The following is an 18,880-nucleotide window of genomic DNA, read 5'->3' as shown; positions in this document are numbered from 1 at the left end:
AAGATGTGGTATATATATATACAATGGAATATTATGCAGCCATTGAAACACTGAAATCTTGGGGCGCCTGGGTGGCTCAGTTGGTGAAGCGACTACCTTCAGCTCAGGTCATGATCCTGGAGTCCCAGGATCGAGTCCCACATCGGGCTCCCTGCTCAGCAGGGTGTCTGCTTCTCCCTCTGACCCTCCTCCCTCTCGTGCTCTCTACATCTCATTCTCTCTCAAATAAATAAATAAAATCTTTAAAAAAAACATTTAAAAAAAAGAAACACTGAAATCTTGCCATTTGCAATGACATGGATGGAACTAGAGGGTATTATGCTAAGTGAAATAAGTCAACCAGAGAAAAACAATCATCATATGGTCTCACTCATATATGGAATTTATGAAACAAAACAGAGTATCATAGGGGAAGAGAGGGAAAAATAAAAAAAGATGAAATCAGAGAGGGAGACAAACCAGTAATCATAGGAAACAAACTGAGGGTTGCTGGAGGGGAGGAGAGTGGGGGGATGGGGTAACTGGGTGATGGACATTAAGGAGGGCATGGGATATGATGAGCAGTGGGTGTTATATAAGACTGAGGGATCACTGAACTCTACCTCTGAAACTAATACTACACTATACATTAATTAATTGAATTTAAATAAAAAATAAAATAAAATCTTACCAAAAAAAGCAAGCAAGAAAGATCATTGCTATGTTAAAGCAAAGCTATCCATGGGGCGCCTGGGTGGCTCAGTCGTTAAGCGTCCGCCTTCGGCGCAGGTCATGATCCCAGGGTCCTGGGATGGAGCTGCTCTGGCAGGAAGCCTGCTTCTCCCTCTCCCACTCCCCCTGCTTGTGTTCCCTCTCTTGCTGTCTCTCTGTGTCAAATAAATAAATAAAATCTTTAAAAAAAAAAAAAAGCAAAGCTATCCTTGTCCCTTACTGCCAGGAATGACGCATACCCAATGGCACTGTGTATACAAAACTGCATTACAATGTATTAGACCTGAGGGGGATTTCTTTGATATGAAGCCTCTTTGAGACAGAATCATCAAGGCCCAGCTTGTTTGTGTACATGCCAGAAGCACACTCTGAAGAAAACCTGCAGTGGAATGGATGGAGTCTGTGTTCCTCAGTTCGGAAGACAGAATTAGGAGCTGGGAGTAGCAACAGCCTCATCTAAAGAATTTACTCCAAGATCTGAATTAATTTTCACCATCCCAACAGATAAAGGCTAATTTGGGATTCTGTAGCTATGAAGAATGAGCCTAGCAGCATCCTTTGAAAAAATACTTTGGAAATGTCCCTGATTTATTTAAAATGCCAGGGATGCATTCAGCAACAAAATGCTATGACAAATCATGACAAAGACCCTAAAGAATTTTCACAACAGCCTTTCGTGGCATCCAGAGCAGCACCAGCAGTTCCTGGTAGGACTCTCGTTTGCCACACCATACCCAACACTGGACGAGGAAACGATACACCTGATTAATTCAGGAAATCAAAGTAATAAAACTGCCAGCAACAATGCGGCCAAGTGATTAAAAGAAGGCTGGTTGAAAATTTAAACACCCTTTTTACTCATTAATCTCCAACTGCTAAAGACAAACAAAAAGCAAAATTAACATGATTGTAAACTAAGCACTTGTGTCCTGTGGCTACCGTGTTAGCCTGCTGAGAGGGAATGGGCTGATCAAAGCCGGGGAGTCCACAGAGAACCGTGGGTAAGAGCGGCTTCGGGGAGTGCACAGCCAGGATCCATTACCAGTCCTGGTTCAGAAACAGGTGAGCACCGTAATTAATCTTGCCTTCAATTTGGAGAGAAGCAGGAAACCTACCTGCTCTGTCCACTGAGTTTATATGTTAATCCCCCGAGCTCTGGGAAGAAGATTTAAATTGGTGTAAAGACTTTTCCTGCCCTTCTGAATGTGTAGGGGAGAAACAATTGGGAGGGGTTGCTGAGGTCCCTAACTTCAGGCAGTTAAGCCAGCTCCCAGGAAAGCTGTTGATTGCTACCTTGCTTGGTTTGACGCATCTAAGTCCACAGAGCAAAGTCTCTTCCAATGAAGCTAGCAGGTTTTTTCATGCAAGAAAATACTTGGAGACACATGGGGCCTCACCCCACAAACATAAACCATGAAAATCCAGATACTTGGAATTGGAATTCCTCTTCAGGGTAAACTCATCTATCAATGGACTCTTGAATTGCTTAAAGCATATCTAGGACTTTACATATTATTCTAGATACAGAAAAATGAATAGGCACCTGTTTTGTCCCTTCTCTGCCCTGAATTCATACTATTTTTTTTAAAGATTTTATTTATTTATTTGACAGAGAGAGACACAGCAAGAGAGGGAACACAAGCGGGGGGAGTAGGAGAGGGAGAAGCAGGCCTCCCGCCAAGCAGGGAGCCCGATGTGGGGCTCGATCCCAGGACCCTGAGACTACGACCTGAGCCGAAGACAGACGCTTAACAACTGAGCCACCCAGGAGCCTCTGCACTGAATTCATATTAAAAAAACAAAAACAAAAAACAATAAATTGTACAAACAAGTGGCATGCCTGGGTGGCTCAGTCAGTTAAGCGTCTGCCTCTGGCTCAGGTCAAGATCTCAGGGTCCTGGGATGGAGCCCCGAGTCGGGCTCCCTGGTCTGTTTAGGGAGCCTGCTTCTCCCTCTCCCTCTACCTGCCGCTCCCCCTGCTTGTGCTCTCTCTCTCTTTCTGTTGAATGAATAAAATCTTTTTTAAAAATTGTACAAACAGGGGACGCCTGGGTGGCTCAGTCAGTTAAGTGTCTGCCTCTCTCTCTTTCTGGCAAATGAATGAATAAAATCTTTTTTAAAAAAGTTGTACAAACAGGGACGCCTGGGTGGCTCAGTCGTTAAGCCTCAGCCTTCGGCTCAGGTCATGATCCCAGGGTCCTGGGATCGAGTCCCACATCGGGCTCCCTGCTCAGCAGGAAGCCTGCTTCTCTCTCTCCCACTCCCCCTGCTTGTGTTCCTGCTCTCACTATCTCTCTGTCAAATAAATAAATAAAATCTTAAAAAAAAAAAAGACAGAAGCAAATACTCTCCTGTCTCCTCTTTTAAGGGCGATGGCTCTACTGTCATGATCTAATTGCCTACTGAGGGCTCCATCTCCAGAACTGGAGGGCAGGGTGGGGAATGGAGTCAAACACATACTCTGTAACAGGACCCATATCAATTTCTGACAACTTCCAACTCCTATCTGTTCAAAATCAACTGAGCAGCACTGGACATGAATCCATTGAGAGCAAATTCATCCACATATTTTATTTTTGTTGTTCAGCGTGGGTAGGGAGTCTCTGCGTGGTCACTACCTATCACGCAACAGGGCTTAGGGTGAATTCCACATGGTCATTCAGCTTGAGTTAAGGAACAGGCCTTAATTGGGGGAAATTAGAAGCCAAGAGTCAGAAAGAGAAGATGGCCTAGTCTAGGATCTTCCAGACATCCCAGAGAGAAGGATGCTATGGCTAGGTGCTATGTGTGTTCCAATGGAAGATCATGTCCCCAAGATGGTATCTTCTTAGAGTAAACTTGTGAGAAAGCAGCCTCGTCAGAATGTGGACAAAGAGATTATTCAGAGCCAGGGTGACTGACCTTAGGTGCCAGCTGCCCAACAGCTGGGGATCTCAGGGACCCCTAAGAAGTTGTAGCCCCGGGGCACCTGGGTGGCTCAGTCGTTAAGAGGCTGCCTTCGGCTCAGGTCATGATCCTGGAGTCCTGGGATCGAGCCCCGCATCGGGCTCCCTGCTCAGTGGGAAGCCTGCTTCTCCCTCTCCCACTCCTTCTGCTTATGCTCTCTCACTCTCTCTCTCTTTGTCAAATAAATAAATAAAATCTTAAAAAAAAAGAAGAAGAAGTTGTAGCCCCTTTTGCAATGGGTAGAAAGCCCTCCTGGGAAGCTAAGTGTGAGCACAACTGCTCCTGCTGGTAGAAGGGTAGACCCTAGTTCTTTCTGGCACAATATGTGGGCATCCCCAGCCTCAGTTTCCAAGGTCATTTTTGGATGATCCTACCTGAAATACCATACTCTTCTAGTCATATTTTAAAAGGTGTTAGTCATAACCTGCTAATGACCAGTGTGAGCAATACTCTGCTACAACAATCTGCCAGGTAAAGGAAATGCTTTGAGTTAATAAAGGTGGTTCAGAGATGGAAAGGTTCCAACAGAATACTTACATAACATTCAGACACATCAGAATATTAAGTTAGAGGCAGAAGGCAAAGTGGAAATTGTCTACCAATTAGTGCAAAAAGATGAAGAGATGATGAGATGAGGAAAGACATAAGGGAAAATAATATTGGAAATCAATTCCTTCAACAAATCTTTATTAAACACATGTTAAGTTCTGAGGATGAGCTGGTGAGCAAGACAGATATACCCTACTTGTGCTATAGGCAGCCCAGTAGATATTTAAAAAGCTAAAATAACAATTTAAAAAAATTTTTTCCCTGAATTACTTGCATGAACATTTTAACATTCTCCGAAGTTGCAATTCTGTTTACCTGAACAAACAAACAAAAAAAGAGCTAATTGATGGGTGGAACAGAAGCAATTTTTAAGTAAAAAAAAGGGGGAACTTAATCTGATCTTTTAAAAAGTAGTCAGAAAACATTGTTAATGTTCATTATGTTCCAGACACATTTTAGGAAAAAGACGGCCATACAAAGGCCTATTTGGACAGAATTTTTAGACTTCAAAAATAAGAATTTTACAAGTGTTTAAGACTCACCAGGTAACAATAAAGCACCATCTACCAAGCTTTGAAGGACATGTTTTCAAATATGCCAGAACTAGGAAAATGTACCTCCTTTCTGAATAAGCTATTTCAAGACTCATTCCAGAGCAAGGGATGATCAGAAGGAAAAACTCAAGCAGAGGGAGGTTGCAGCTGAAAGAGACCAGCAGAAAGCCCTGAGAAAATCTCATTTGTAGGGGTGAGTCTGGATCACTGGTATAAAGACAGTTATACTACAAGGAAAATGGACAAAACATTTGAATCCACTGAGTAAGAAATATAAATTGCTAGTGAAATACCACTGATTAGGGATATGTAAAACCACAAAGAAACACCACTTTCCCACCTATCATATTGACTTAAAAAAATTTTTTTAAATACTAGCCAAGGAACCAGCTTGACAGAGGAACCCACTGACCAAAGTTGGGACAATTTTAGCATCAAAAGAACCATGACTGTAATTGATTGAAACATGCTAACTATATTAAAAAATGAGTCCATATGAAACTCAAAATAAGTAAATAAATAAATAAAAGGAATAAAATAATCAAACAAATAAATAAGAACTTCTTTGAAGGTGGCCATTATACCAAGTTCTTAACTCTAGAAGGGAAAGGAATATTTTTCCTTTGCAGTAGGAATCATATTGATATTGCAGAATAACCTAATAGTCCTAGTCAATGAAGAAAAGCTCTTCTTTCCAGAAAAATGCCAGCTATAAATGTAGACAGAATTGGAAAATCACAATTTTCCTCTAAGGAAATAATTAAACCAATACCATCAACAGATGCTGAAACCATTAGGTGAAAGGTTGATGGACAGCTGGATATTCACCTAGTGCCAAAGTTATCACCCCACAGATTACTATTTAGTTCCAAGATGACTGTCAGTACCTAAATCCAGTAGTCAATCTTACTATGACCAATGATGGGACTACCAGAGGTTCATAATGTGACTCCTGGTGTGATGCAGTGTTTAGCCTGAATCTAATCAAGCGTTTAGATCCAACTTCCAATAGGTGGCCCTCTTTAAGCCTCCCTAAATCCCTTGGCCCCCCTGTATTTCAATGATCTCTGTATATATGTTTGTCCTTCTCCACTAGACTGTGAACTCTGAAGGACAGGAATTAAGTATCTCTACTGCCTGACACATAGTAGGTGCTTTTAGTTCTACAATAGAAGAATATCACTTATATTTGATTGTTTCCTCACTAAACTCTGATCTTCATAAGGTTAAAGAATACATCTGGTTTTATGCACCGTTAAGCTGCTAGTGCCTAACAATGCTTGGTTTTCAATAAATATTTTTGAATGAATGAATGAATAATTTTATAAGTAATCACCTCTATTTCCTATGACTCTGAGTCACATTCCGAGAAAAAGCAGCTTCTTGACATCCTTTTCCTTGTAATGATTTAGTTTATTAAATTATTTCTTGTATTTATCCTCCTATTGCAAACTGCTAGCGATTCTCCTTTCAACCCCCCCTCAACTGCCACAATGTCATAAATCAGGGGGAGGTAGAGATGAAGTGAACAGATTAGCCTCCAATTTACAAGTTTGCTTTTCCCTGGGATAATTGTAGTCACACGTTCCTCGGTGTGACCCTATCACGACAAAATCTCGAGTGGATTGATTACGTATGATTATGACTAATTAAAGATGTAGGATAACGGAAGAGTTAAACCAGTATTTGCTAGGCAAGGTTGTGATCTTTTTTAAAAAATATAGTCTTTCATTAGTGAAACAAGGAAAATATGTTCCTAATTACATTCCAAGCGGTTTGCTTGGATTGACAGTCCCACGGACAAAGGAGGGTACAAAACGCTCCTTCCGACCGGCGTTTACAGCCAGAGCCTGTGCCCCCGCCCGTGGGCGGGGCCACCGGAACCTCCCGGGACCAAAAGGAGGAGGGGGCGGGGCCGAGGGCGGGTCCAGGCCTCCAGGGGCGGGGCCGCAGCGGGCGAGGGGCAGGCTGGGAAGCGGCGCCATATTGGCGTCGGCCGCGCTGTATTGTCATAAATAGAGCCGGTTTTGTGGTGTTTTCACTACTCGGTTGGATGCCTCGGCCGTAGTAAGTGAGAAAGTGAGCGAGCAAGCGAGCTACAAGCGACCGGAGGAAAGTCGATAGGAGGAGAAAGGAAGAGCAAGAACTTGACTCCAGAGAGAACGATACTCGCCGGTGAGGGAGACGCAGGAAGCGATGAAAGAGATGTCTGCGTAAGTGGTGGGGGGCGGCGGTTGGGGGCGAAGCGGAGAAGAGTGGGTTTAGGGTGGTCGGCCCGGGACCGGTGTCCGTTCCCTGCCCCTCGCGCCCTGCCTGGAGCTCGCCGGAGTAGTCTCCTTCCCCGTTCCTGGCCGGTCGGCAAGGGCACCTCCCTGCACCCGGAGGCTCACCTGGCCACCCCTGCACAGACTCGGGGACTCCTGGAGCCCCCATCTGCCCTCGCCTGTCCCGCCTCGGAGGACGCCCCCAGACAAGGGAGTGGCGGGAGAGGCGCGGGTGTCCGTGGGGAGAAATTGTCGGTCACTCTCTGCCCCCAGCACTGTCTGAGCTCGTCTCTGCTCCTGTCTGCATTGGCGCAAATACCATCCCCCTACCTCCCCCTCCTCCCTCCCGACCGGCTGTCTCCTGGTCTTCAGGAGTGAATGACCTATCCCAGCCCATGCGTTTCTTTTTAATAAAAGCTATGATCTTTTCGCCCTCCCCCGGCCTCCCCCACCGGCCCACAGTATATCTACCGGTCTATACCTCCTGCTCACACATTGATAAGTCAGAAACGGTTTTCGTGTTTGGCAAGATTTTGTTGTAGCCCCTAACATTTTGGTTTATTAGGAAATAATTTAGACAAAAATGCAGAGAATAACATAAGCATCAATTGTGTAGTCAACATCCATCTCTCCCAAAGCATAACATCCTATATGTGTGTGGGGGTGTGTGTACACATACATATCTCTATTTAAAAGAAATCAAGCATTACAGATATGTCTTAAAGATTCTCTTACCTCCTGTTATTCCATTCACCACCCTCCCCAGAGTTCCTCACAGTCCTGAACTTGATGTTTATTGCTGCGTTCTTAAAAATGCTATTACAACATATGTAAGTGTCCATAATAACGGGCATTGTTTTACTTCTTTTTAAGCTTTTTATAACTAGTATCGGACGTCATTTGGCAACTTCTTTAGGCAACATAGTATCTTTGAACTTTGTCCATGTTAATATTTTCAACTCTTATTAATTCATAATAATTACTGTATTGTATTCCATTGTAGGGATACACCCTATTTTAGTCCTTTTCCTGTTAGTGATTATTTGAGGTTGTTTCTAAGTTTTTAATGTTACAGTGTGGCAGTGAACATCCTTGTACATGTTTCCTTGTACACTTGTACTAGAATTTATCTAGGGTGTTTACTTATAAGTGAAATTGATGAGTTGAAGGGAATGTGGGATTCTTTTGCTTGGCTTCCCCCCCACCCATGAGGGAGGTTCAGAACCATAGATTTGGAATTTTAGTTCTAGTAGGGTAGGAAGCTTTGATAGCCAACTTTTTCAGCATACAGATAAGAAAGGGGGACCCAAGATCATAGTGTCAGAACAAAGGTATTTGTTCAAGGGAGAATGGAGTGGTGGAAAGATCTTGGGATTTGGAGTTCAGATTCTGGCTCTTCCTATCCCTTGGATCTTGGGTACTTACCTATAAAATGGCATTTATTCGGTACCTACCTCTTAGGGTTGTTGTCAAAATTAATTGAATAATCACATATAATCAGTCTGTCCCATCCATTTACCATACATATTTAAACACACACAGACAATACCAAAATAGCTCTCTTAGAGGTAAAAAGCTAAATCTTTAAAAAGAAGTTACTTGAAGTAGCTAATTGAAATTTTGTTCCACAGGAAAATTAATAACAGAAAGAAATTAAAGTTGCTGGTATTGGTGTTTCCCTTTTGTTTCTTTGAATCATTTATGAAGATATATAGGCTATTTTATCTTCGGTTTGATTCTCCCTCCTTACCTAATGAAATCTTTAGCTAAAGAGCATGCCTTCCTCTGAGAACTTAGTGGCAATAAGTCAGTGTTTTGACCAGTTAAAATTCAAAAACAATCACTACTGTATTTTCGTGTTGTTGTTTACAGAGCTAATTTATTCATTTAGAAGACTGTTATTTTTTTTTTAAAGATTTTATTTATTTGAGAGAGAGAGAGAGAATGAGAGATGGAAAGCACGAGAGGGAAGAGGGTCAGAGGGAGAAGCAGACTCCCCACTGAGCAGGAAGCCCGATGCGGGACTCGATCCCGGGACTCCAGGATCATGACCTGAGCCGAAGGCAGTCGCTCAACCAACTGAGCCACCCAGGCGCCCCGACTGTTCTTTTATATTTTGAGATTACATTCTTACTTTTGTTGTTAAGGGTCCTGAACATCGAATGGTGAAGATAGATGGTAGGGTTAGTTGGTTATTGTGTACATTTATTTTTACTTTCTTAGGAAAATAAAAAGTTTTACCGACCCATGTTGGTCCCAAAATTTATTTTGAAATTACTGAAATCCAAACTCAGAAATTCGATTGTACTTTATTCAAGAGTATAATTTCCCGATAGCTAGAATCTTTTGGAGGTTGGCTTGTATTGTGCCGATAAAAGTGTAAAGAATTTGATAGTTATTTAGTGTGAAAATGGTCTGGGTGCCAATCTAAATGTAGAGAACAATTAACTAGAGTCACAAAATGTTAGGACTATAAATTCTGATTTCAGCAAAGGATGTTAATGGAAGTTTCTCAAGGACAAATCTAGTTGTGATTTCTTTTTAAAAGCCAGGATATTTCACAAGGACCTTCTAATGGGATGTTTTTGTTTCTTTCCTGAGGGGGGAAAACATTGTTCTTACTCAGAGCTTTCTTTCAAGTGGCTGACTGCTTTTCAAAGATTGAATATAGATGGTACTTGACTTAAGTCCGCAGGGTGTAGTGGAGGTGGCTCTGGCCCAGCTCCCATTCAGGCTTTTTGCATTTGAGCTAAGTGGTGCTGGCACAGTTGTCCTGATGCCAACACATGCTGCTTTTGGCTTGAAAAGACATCCTAACCATGAAAGCTGGAGGCAGTATGAATAGCCCTTCATCAAAATAAACACAAAATACCCTTCCCCCCCTCCAAAAAGTGCCTGCCCCAACCAAAGTACTAAGTAAACTTTTAAGGTAGCTAAATTAATGAGTGGATTGAGAGATTAAATATATCAGTATGATATGATACTTTAAATTTTTTCTGCTGTTTCATTTTTCTTGAACAGAAACACCATGCTGGACAGCCAGCGTCAACAAAAGCATTATGGAATCACTTCTCCAATTAGTTTGGCATGTCCTAAAGAAATTGATCATATTTACACACAGAAATTAATTGATGCCATGAAACCCTTTGGAGTATTTGAAGATGAGGAAGAACTGAACCACAGGTATGTCATTTAAAAATGCAAAATATTTTACAGTATGTTATTTAATCATTAATTCTGCAAATATAAAGTACCTCCCATGCCCCTGCCTAGGGATACAAAAAATGACAAAATGAAGAGAAATTTTGGCCCTCATGGAGCTTATATTTTAGGTGGAGATTAGGGGAAGAGACTAACAATTAGCCAGATAAATAAAATAAATACAATGTTACAGATGGCAAACGCTGCTGAGAAAAATGAAGCTGGAAGTGGAGGTTATCTGGAAGGCGTTATTGACATTTGAGTGGAATTTTCTTTTTTTTTTTTTTTTTAAGATTTTATTTATTTATTTGACAGAGAACAGCAAGAGAGGGAACACAAGCAGGGAGAGTGGGAGAGGGAGAAGCAGGCTTCCCGCTGAGCAGGGAGCCCGATGCAGGGCTTGATCCCAGTACCCTGGGATCGTGACTTGAGCCAAAGGCAGATGCTCAACGACTGAGCGAAATTTTCAAAGTGAGAGAGGGAACTATGTAGATATTTGCGGGAAGAGCATTCTAGGCAGAAGGTTTGAGGTGGGAGTGTACCTGGTATATTTAAGGAATTACACAGTAAGTAACCTGGGTGTCCAGAGCAGAGTGATTAAGCAGGTGAATATGAGCTTAAAGAACATGAGGTGGGAAGTTGCTTGGAGAGCTAGGTCACTTAGGACCTTTAAGTCACTATAAAAGTTCTGGCTTTTACTCTGAGTCAAATTGGAAGCCATTAGGTTTTTGAGCAGAAGATTGACATGATTTACTCATGTTTTAACACAATCACTCTGGCTGCTATATTGAGAATAGCCTGAAGAGGGATCAAGGGCACAAGTCAGGAGACTGGTTAGGAGGCTATTATAAGGATCCAGGGAGGAAAGGATGGGGGTGTTGAACTAAGGGGGATGTTAGTGGAGGTGATAAGAAGTAGAGTTGTGGATATATTTTAAAGGTAGTGTTGTTTAATGACTGGAATATGTGTGAGAGAGAGAGAGGTTAAGGATGATGCCAAGGTTTTGGGTCTTAGCACCTCAAAGGATGGAATTCCATTACCCAGAGAAGGCTGAGGGAGAAGCAAGTTTGGATATCTCAGGAATTTCATTTTTTATATGTTATCCTTGAGATGTCTAAACTCTACTTTTCTTCTCTCTCTTTTTTTTTAATGTGGATTTACATATGCTATTGGTTGAAAGTTTGGTTTAATATCAAACTGCTGTTATTAAGTGATACTATTTCATAAAAATTAGCCAATATTTAATTTACCCATTTTAATTATCCAAAGATCTATGACTGTAGGTGAGAGAATGCTAACCTCTACCACCACATTGAATTGATTTTATTCCATAGTAAGGCCAAGAAAGTTGATAATTCAGTTGGCCTCTGCAGACTTACTGAAGGTAATTTTGATTTTTTTATTAGGCTTTTTGAACTTTGAGAATAGCTCAAAGACCAAAATACTATCATCACATTTATCATTTCTTTGGAACTCTTAGGGACCTAAGAATGTCAAAGAGATGTGCCATGTATCAATAGATGTGACAGCATTAGCCCATGTATAATGTGCTTTTACTCTTAACACCAACATTAAAGGTTCTGCCTATATGTTTAACTACTTTTTTAAATACTGTTTTTGGGTTTTCTTAGTTTTAATCTAAAGGATTTTTTTTTTTATTATAGACTCGTTGTTCTTGGTAAATTGAACAATTTAGTAAAAGAATGGATTTCTGATGTCAGTGAGAGTAAGGTAAGGCTCTAAACTACATTGAATTCAGTTTCATTATGTCCTCTTCATTAGTCCTGGTAATAGGATGCAGGAGTTGAGAATAATCTGTAATAGGCTTTTGGTATACTTGGTAATGAATTGGTCTAGACAGTTGAGTCTCTAAATAATGATAATGAGATAAATGAGAATTTACCCCAGTATCTAGCTACAATTCTACATAGATTTCCTGCTTGAATTACATGTAGTTTACCAAAATTTAAATATCAAGGGATTTTACTTTAAAAGCCAGATTTCAGACATCTCGTGAAATACCAGATCTGGCAACATTGGGCCTACCTTTGCGCAAGGCAGGAAGAGGCTTGAATGGATTTGGGCTCCTGCCCTCCATTGCCTTGTGGCCCGACCAATGCCTGCTCTCTCTCTGACACAGCACCTGTCATTTATCAGTCAGTTTCTGTGTTTCTTATGTATACCTTACATTTGCATACTTGCCTGACCCCTGAGACATAGCAGTTTGCAAATCCTAATTTATAATTATGCAACTTTTTTCCCCTCCAGTACCTTAACTATTTTTCTTCTAAAAAAAGTTACATTTTTCTTGCTTAGAGTATTTTGAATGTAATTGAATTTTCATATGTCTGAGAATCATCACTGAATATTATTTTACTGGCTGTACTAAATTGAAGTAGGGTGTGTGCAAGTGGGTGACACTGTTTGCCCCTTCCCTGAGTGGCCCAAACTGTTGTATTTTAAGTTTTTGTTTGGTTTTTATAATTTTTATAGTTCTCCTGTCTTTCCCTTAACAATTAGCTGGAAGTTAATATATTACAGCAGTCAGTGTGTCTCTCTGTAAACTCTTTCTGATCTTAATCTGCCTGGATTTAGAAATTAGATAAGCATCTGTTAGAATTCTTTCTATTGTAAATTTTAGTATTTCTTTCTGTACCTATGGTACATGTTTAAAATTGTTTTGTGTTTTTTTTTTCCAACAATGGACTCAGAATAAGGTCATGGGACTCTGCTAAGTCTGCAGTCATTGGGTTTAAATAAATGGTCTTTATGTTGTTTACTTTTGCTGCCAAACAGCTATCTGACTCATTTCTGAACTCTCAGGGTTATCAGTAGTTGAGATTTTCAGATAAGTTGAATTCTGAGCAGGTGAAATGCTAGTCATGAGTAACAAAAAAAAATTCATGTTTGTTTTTCTGCTACTAGGTGATCAGCTCCATAAGAAAAAGACCTATCTTGGTCACCTACATAATCTCAGGACAGAGCTCAGGCATTAAATAAATGTTAAAGGAATCTGTTGTCCCTCTCTGATCAGCCCATAATTATAATGGGTGTGCAAACCAAATACTCAGCTTGCTAGAATTATTTTAAAATCATAGTTACAAGCTTTGACTTACTGTGTGGTGTTTATGTCAAATATTGTGGTTGTGCCAAGTTCTTTGCTTCCATCCCTATTATAGAATGCATTTGAGATAAATCAAGTATTATTATTCACAAAAGAGGCTATATTTGTTGAGAGATGTACCTAATTTTCTTCAAAGTTTCTTCACAGTTAACAGAAAAATCTAATAGTATTCTGTTTCAAGGTCAAAGTTTTTTTTGTTTTTTGCTTTTATTAAATTGTTTTTTCTCCTATTTTACTCACATTAATACTTTAATCTGCAAAAAGCAATCACTGGTTTACATTTAATTTCTAGGCATAAAAATTAAAGACTTTGCCATAATTTGGATTTCTTTTTTTAAGCAAAGTGAATAAAATAGCTCATTATAAAAATTTTTTAATTGGTTTTGACATCTTCCACTGTGTGGATAAAGCGATTTTTTTTTTCATTTTCTGTATCAACTATTCCTTTTATTTATGCATATTTTAGTTCGGAAAATATCAGAAGAATTTGAGTTAGATCAAAGATCATTTGACTATTCCACATACAATTGCGATATTTAAGCTATAAACCATCTAGAACTCAAACAGATCATTTTAGTTAAGTAGTGTGGTTTGTGATGAAAATATTTTACTCTGGTGTATCACTTTCTCATAAATCATGCAAGAATCTAGCTTTTCAAAGTAGGAAAGTAAACTAAAATAGAAAGTAGGAAGGTAAACCAAAAGATCCTATCTTCTCTATCCTTTTGATTCATATTAATAAATTTACAGACTTCTTTCTAGCTCTAAAATCATGTGTGGTAATCTTAAACATTAATATCCATTAAACAGAGGAAGTAACAAACGTAATATCCTGTTGTATAGATAATTTCATTCAAGTTAATCAAGGGATATTATTCTTTGAAACTTGCACTGGGCATTATTAAAAAAATAGAAATAGTAGACACAGTTCTCATTTTCAAGGAATTTAAATATAGTTGAAGAGATAAGACATGTATTCAGGGGAAAAAGTCAGTAATAAATGTAGTATAAAAGAGGTTAAAGATAATAGTGGAGGAGCACAGAGGGGAAAGAGCTTGTTATGCAATGGGGGATCATCAGAGAAGGCTTCATGAAAAAGGTGGAACTTGAACTTTGAAAAAACCGGTGGTATTCAGATACCCAGAGAGGATGGGCAAGCATTTGAGATAGGGAGAATGGCAAGTGCGGTGGAAAGGAGACTGGATTATGTAACATGTTGGCAGTTGGAGCTTCAAAAGGGAAGATGAGGAGACGAGACAAGGCAGGAAAGATCCATGAGAGCATATTGTGGAGATTCTCAGGATCCATGGATCCTTACCTTAGTAGTCAGAGAAGAATAATGCATTAGCAAGTTTTGAGCAGAAGAGTTATATAATAGAGTAAGAACATCAAGTGAATTTTGTACAAAATGGAATAGGAGAAAATAAGGTCAAGAAGGTAGCTTAAGATTCTATTAAAGCGTAGACTTAAGGGCATAGTAGTTGAATAGAAAGGAGGTAACATGTGAGGGATATAAGCTAAGAATTGGTAAGCCAAGAAGAATACAACTACAGGTATAGGTATTAAGGAAAATGAGGAACAGAAAGAAATCAGAAGGGATACCTGGTTTATCATAGGAAGAATATTTTGTTTTAAGCATGAATATTGGAGTGGATCAAAATGTCTGAGTGAAAATACCTGATGGCAAGTTGGAATTGGCTCCAGAGAGAGGTAAAGGGTAGCCTTATAATTCTGGTACAGTCTAAAAAATTTCATTAAAGATGTTAGATTACCTCTCATAAGGAGGTCATGTCAGGATGACCACTTTCTTGGAGAAAGGTTGCAGAAATTCAATCAAGAAATTAAGCATATTTGTCACAAAAAATAATGGGGAAGTGGAATGAGTTAAGTGTATGATACTATAGAGAACTGAAAGTGCATTAGTTTGGTAGTTAAGAGTTCCTTGGTGACTTCAGAATGATGGAGCCAAAGACACGCAATTGGAAGGGGATGAGTAGGGTCAAGAGATAAAAAATGTTTTTCTTAAGAGAGATGTGTCCATGTACAGTAGGCTTGAATTTGTTTTGTCTTCACTCTGGGAATACTCTCATTACTTCAAGGTGCAGCCCAAAGAGCTCTGAAGTATTTCAGAAATCTCAGTTTCCCAAAGTTGACAAATACAGTATATATCAGTAGTATTTAGGCAATTTTTATGCTAAATAATTTCAACAATTGAATGTCATTTGTTTAATTTAATTTAATTTAATTTTAGAATCTCCCACCTTCTGTTGTGGCTACTGTTGGTGGTAAAATTTTCACGTTTGGCTCCTATAGGCTTGGAGTACACACGAAAGGTAACTGCTTTTCTGTGTTCTGATAAGAACTTTCAATAACAAGCTCTTAATTGTTATTCATAATTAGAAGTACAGAAGAAAAAAATACCCATTATCTCACTACTCAGAGCTAATCATTGTTAACATTTTCCTTTATTCATCGTACACATTTTCTTCTGTACATAATGTTTTTATATGTTTTAACAAAAATGTAATACATACTTAATATAGTCTTACTTAGAAATACTTTGATTTGCAGGAGCTGACATTGATGCACTTTGTGTAGCTCCAAGACATGTGGAGAGGTCTGATTTTTTTCAGTCTTTTTTTGAAAAATTGAAACATCAAGATGGCATTAGAAACTTAAGAGTAAGTATCCTCTGGTATGTAATATTTTGAACCCGTTAACAAAAGGTTGGGCTTATGATTGTTGAAATATTTCTTAAGAAGTTGCTATATCTTATTAAAATAACAGATGGTTAAGAACATGGGCTTTATAGTTAATACAGATCTGGGTTTGAATCTAGAATCTACCACATATTAGCTCTTAGATTTTAAGTTACCTATTTTCTTTGAGCCTAGTTTCCTCAAAGCTGTAAGATGGAGATGTAGTGATAACTTTTTATAAGGTTTTTTTGAGGATCAATGAGATAATTGACATAAACATTGACTATAATATTTGATAAGTGGTTGATGCATATCAAATGATAGCTGTTAATATGTCTAAGATTCAGTTAGTCATTCTCTTTGGGCATATCTAGCCATTCATTCAGCAAATGAAATTTCAGCACCAGTGATCTGTCAGATACTGTTCTTAGTTCCACAAATACAATAGTGAACAAGACATAGTTTATGGGAGGGAGGGATTAGGAGAACTAAACAAACATAGCTTTAATGCAATCTGAAGTGCTAGGGTAAGGTGAAGTTGAAAGGATCTGCATTATTTGGGCATCTGGGAATGGAGAAGGAGGTTAAGAATTTGTTAGGTTGGGGGAGTAAGGAAAGCTCAGAAAGATGACATTTCTACTAAGTCCAAATTACATTGATTGTATTTTTTTAATGGATTAATCACAAGTTCTGATTATATTTTAATTTCCAATACTAGAGCTCTTTGTAAATAATCAGTTTTCAATTTAATCTCAACAAATAGTAAGTACCCAGGTAATAGCAGTTCTGCCTGCCAGTTTCTGATATTTTTAGGAGGATAATAAATTAGATAACCACTGTCATGACATTTTCTGTATCTTAACACAATCACAGAGTAGAAGCACTTATTTGGAATGTGAGATCAAGAACATTTTCACTTTTTAGCAAAGGTATTCACATTATTTGCAGTTAGGAAGGATAGAGAAAGGATTATACCTTTAAGGTATTATTTAGGGACGCCTGGGTGGCTCAGTCAGTTAACCGTCTGCATTCAGCTCGGTCATGATCCCCGGGTCCTGGGATGGAGTACCGCATCGGGCTCCTTGCTCAGCAGGAGGTCTGCTTCTCCCTATGCCTGCTCTGCTTGCCGCTCCCCCTGCTTGTGCTCTCTCTCTGACAAATAAATAAATAAAATCTTTTTTAAAAATAAATAAATAAAGGATTATTTATATGTTCTAATTCTTGTCCTCTTTTGTAGGCTGTAGAAGATGCCTTTGTACCTGTTATAAAATTTGAATTTGATGGAATTGAAGTAAGTGTTTAATATTTTTTCTGACTTTGCAACTGAATTAATACATAGGGCTTTTTTCAGTTTTGTTTTTTTTTTTAAATCAGACCTACAAAGACACATATTTTAAAGAATCAAATAGTTTTTAAATAGTTCCTCACCTTTCTTTCTCCTATATCTATTGACTTCTCCCTGTGGAAAATGAACCAACTTCCATCCCTACCCCATGATTTTTATATACACCCTTCTTATTCCTATAATCTAAAATAATTATGTTATCATTTTGATTGGAGCAATATTCAGTGTTTACATTATTATGATCTGATAAAGTTCAAAACTGAGCACAGAGTATACTAAATTATCATTCTTTGTGGCATTTTGTTTCTTGGGAGTTAATAATTGTTTTGCATTTTGTTTGCTTGGTTTTTATACTTAACACTAATTCAAAGTCAGTCTTTGCTAGCTGTCTGAATCTCTTCTAAATAGATTTAGATTTCTCGGGTGTTCTGTCATTATCATCTTAAAAAAATACGTGAGTCTTCTCACATGTTGGATTCCACACCGATTGCTCTCCATGAAGGATAACCAGCTGGCATCCTGGATCTTTCTTTACTATCATCCTGGGATTTCTCTTCTTTTTTGACTTACTGTCACTCATGCACTAGCTTCCTGAGAAAGAGCACATATTTTTGAGATCCTGCATGTTTAAAAATATCTTTATTTGGTTCTCACACCAAAATAATGGTTTGGCTGAGTATAGAGTTCTAGGTGGGAAATGTAGCTCAGAGTTTTGGGCTTTGCTTCATTGTCTTCTACCTTTCATGCTGTGTTGAAAATGTGATGCCATTTTGATTTCTCGTCCTTTGTGATCTGTTTTGTCTCTTTAGACACTTAATATGATCTTTTATTCCTAGGCTTCATAGTTGTAAAATTCATGGTAATGTACTTTGGTATGTGTCTTTTCAACCAAATATGCTAGGCACTCAGTAGTCCTCTTCCACTTTGGAAATTCCTGTCCTTGCATTCGTGGAAATTGTATTGAATTCTATTGGATTTCCTGCCTTTGTTTTCTCTCTTTTTTCTGTATATTGGACCACCACATATTTATATTTTTCTTCTGCTTGTGGGGGTTTTCTCATCTTCCAAGCTTCCTATTGTTTTCCATTTCTGCTGTCATATTTTTAATTTCTAAGAATAACTTTGTTATTTTTCTAAGTGTTCCTTTCTATTTATGTATGTATTTATTTACAGCCTCCTGTCCTTCTTTCCTGTATACAATATTTTTTATCTCTGCTTTCTTAAATCTGCTAAGTCTGTTACCACTTATCCATCTGCTTCCATAGTTTTTGCTGTTGTCTCCTTTTAGTCCCTTCGTCCTAGTGGAATATGCCTTTAAAAACAAAACTAAAACTAAATAAAAAACAGAATGAATTGTTACTGATATTTTAGTGGGGTTTCAAGAGGGAGTGAATGTAAATGTGTGTTGGATCTGCCATCTTTATCTAGAAATTCATTCATAAGATTTTGATGTTCTTTTTAATGCTTGGCATATATGCTAAAAAATT

The 18,880-nt window shown here is 38.7% G+C and overlaps 1 protein-coding gene across 3 annotated transcripts in view; it reads left to right on the top strand.

Annotated features, from left to right (window-relative positions):
- The first annotated feature begins 6,728 nt into the window (after positions 1 to 6,728).
- PAPOLG (poly(A) polymerase gamma) overlaps positions 6,729 to 18,880 on the top strand; it is a 32,422-nt gene continuing 20,270 nt past the window's right edge. For all 3 annotated transcript variants that reach the window (XM_025868664.2, XM_025868663.2, XM_025868665.2), the window contains exons 1-6: positions 6,729 to 6,973; positions 10,046 to 10,207; positions 11,890 to 11,956; positions 15,601 to 15,682; positions 15,921 to 16,030; positions 17,286 to 17,339. In XM_025868664.2, the coding sequence (XP_025724449.1) occupies positions 6,957 to 6,973; positions 10,046 to 10,207; positions 11,890 to 11,956; positions 15,601 to 15,682; positions 15,921 to 16,030; positions 17,286 to 17,339 (492 nt within the window). In that variant the 5' untranslated portion in view covers positions 6,729 to 6,956. The remainder of the gene's footprint in view (positions 6,974 to 10,045; positions 10,208 to 11,889; positions 11,957 to 15,600; positions 15,683 to 15,920; positions 16,031 to 17,285; positions 17,340 to 18,880) is intronic.

This window comes from Callorhinus ursinus, unplaced genomic scaffold (genome assembly GCF_003265705.2).
Source record: "Callorhinus ursinus isolate GAN/ISIS: 27379988/994484 unplaced genomic scaffold, GSC_fseal_2.0 scaffold10, whole genome shotgun sequence".
Lineage (NCBI taxonomy): Eukaryota > Metazoa > Chordata > Mammalia > Carnivora > Otariidae > Callorhinus > Callorhinus ursinus.
Note: the sequence above shows the minus strand (reverse complement) of the source record. Positions and strands in the feature narration are given on the sequence as shown.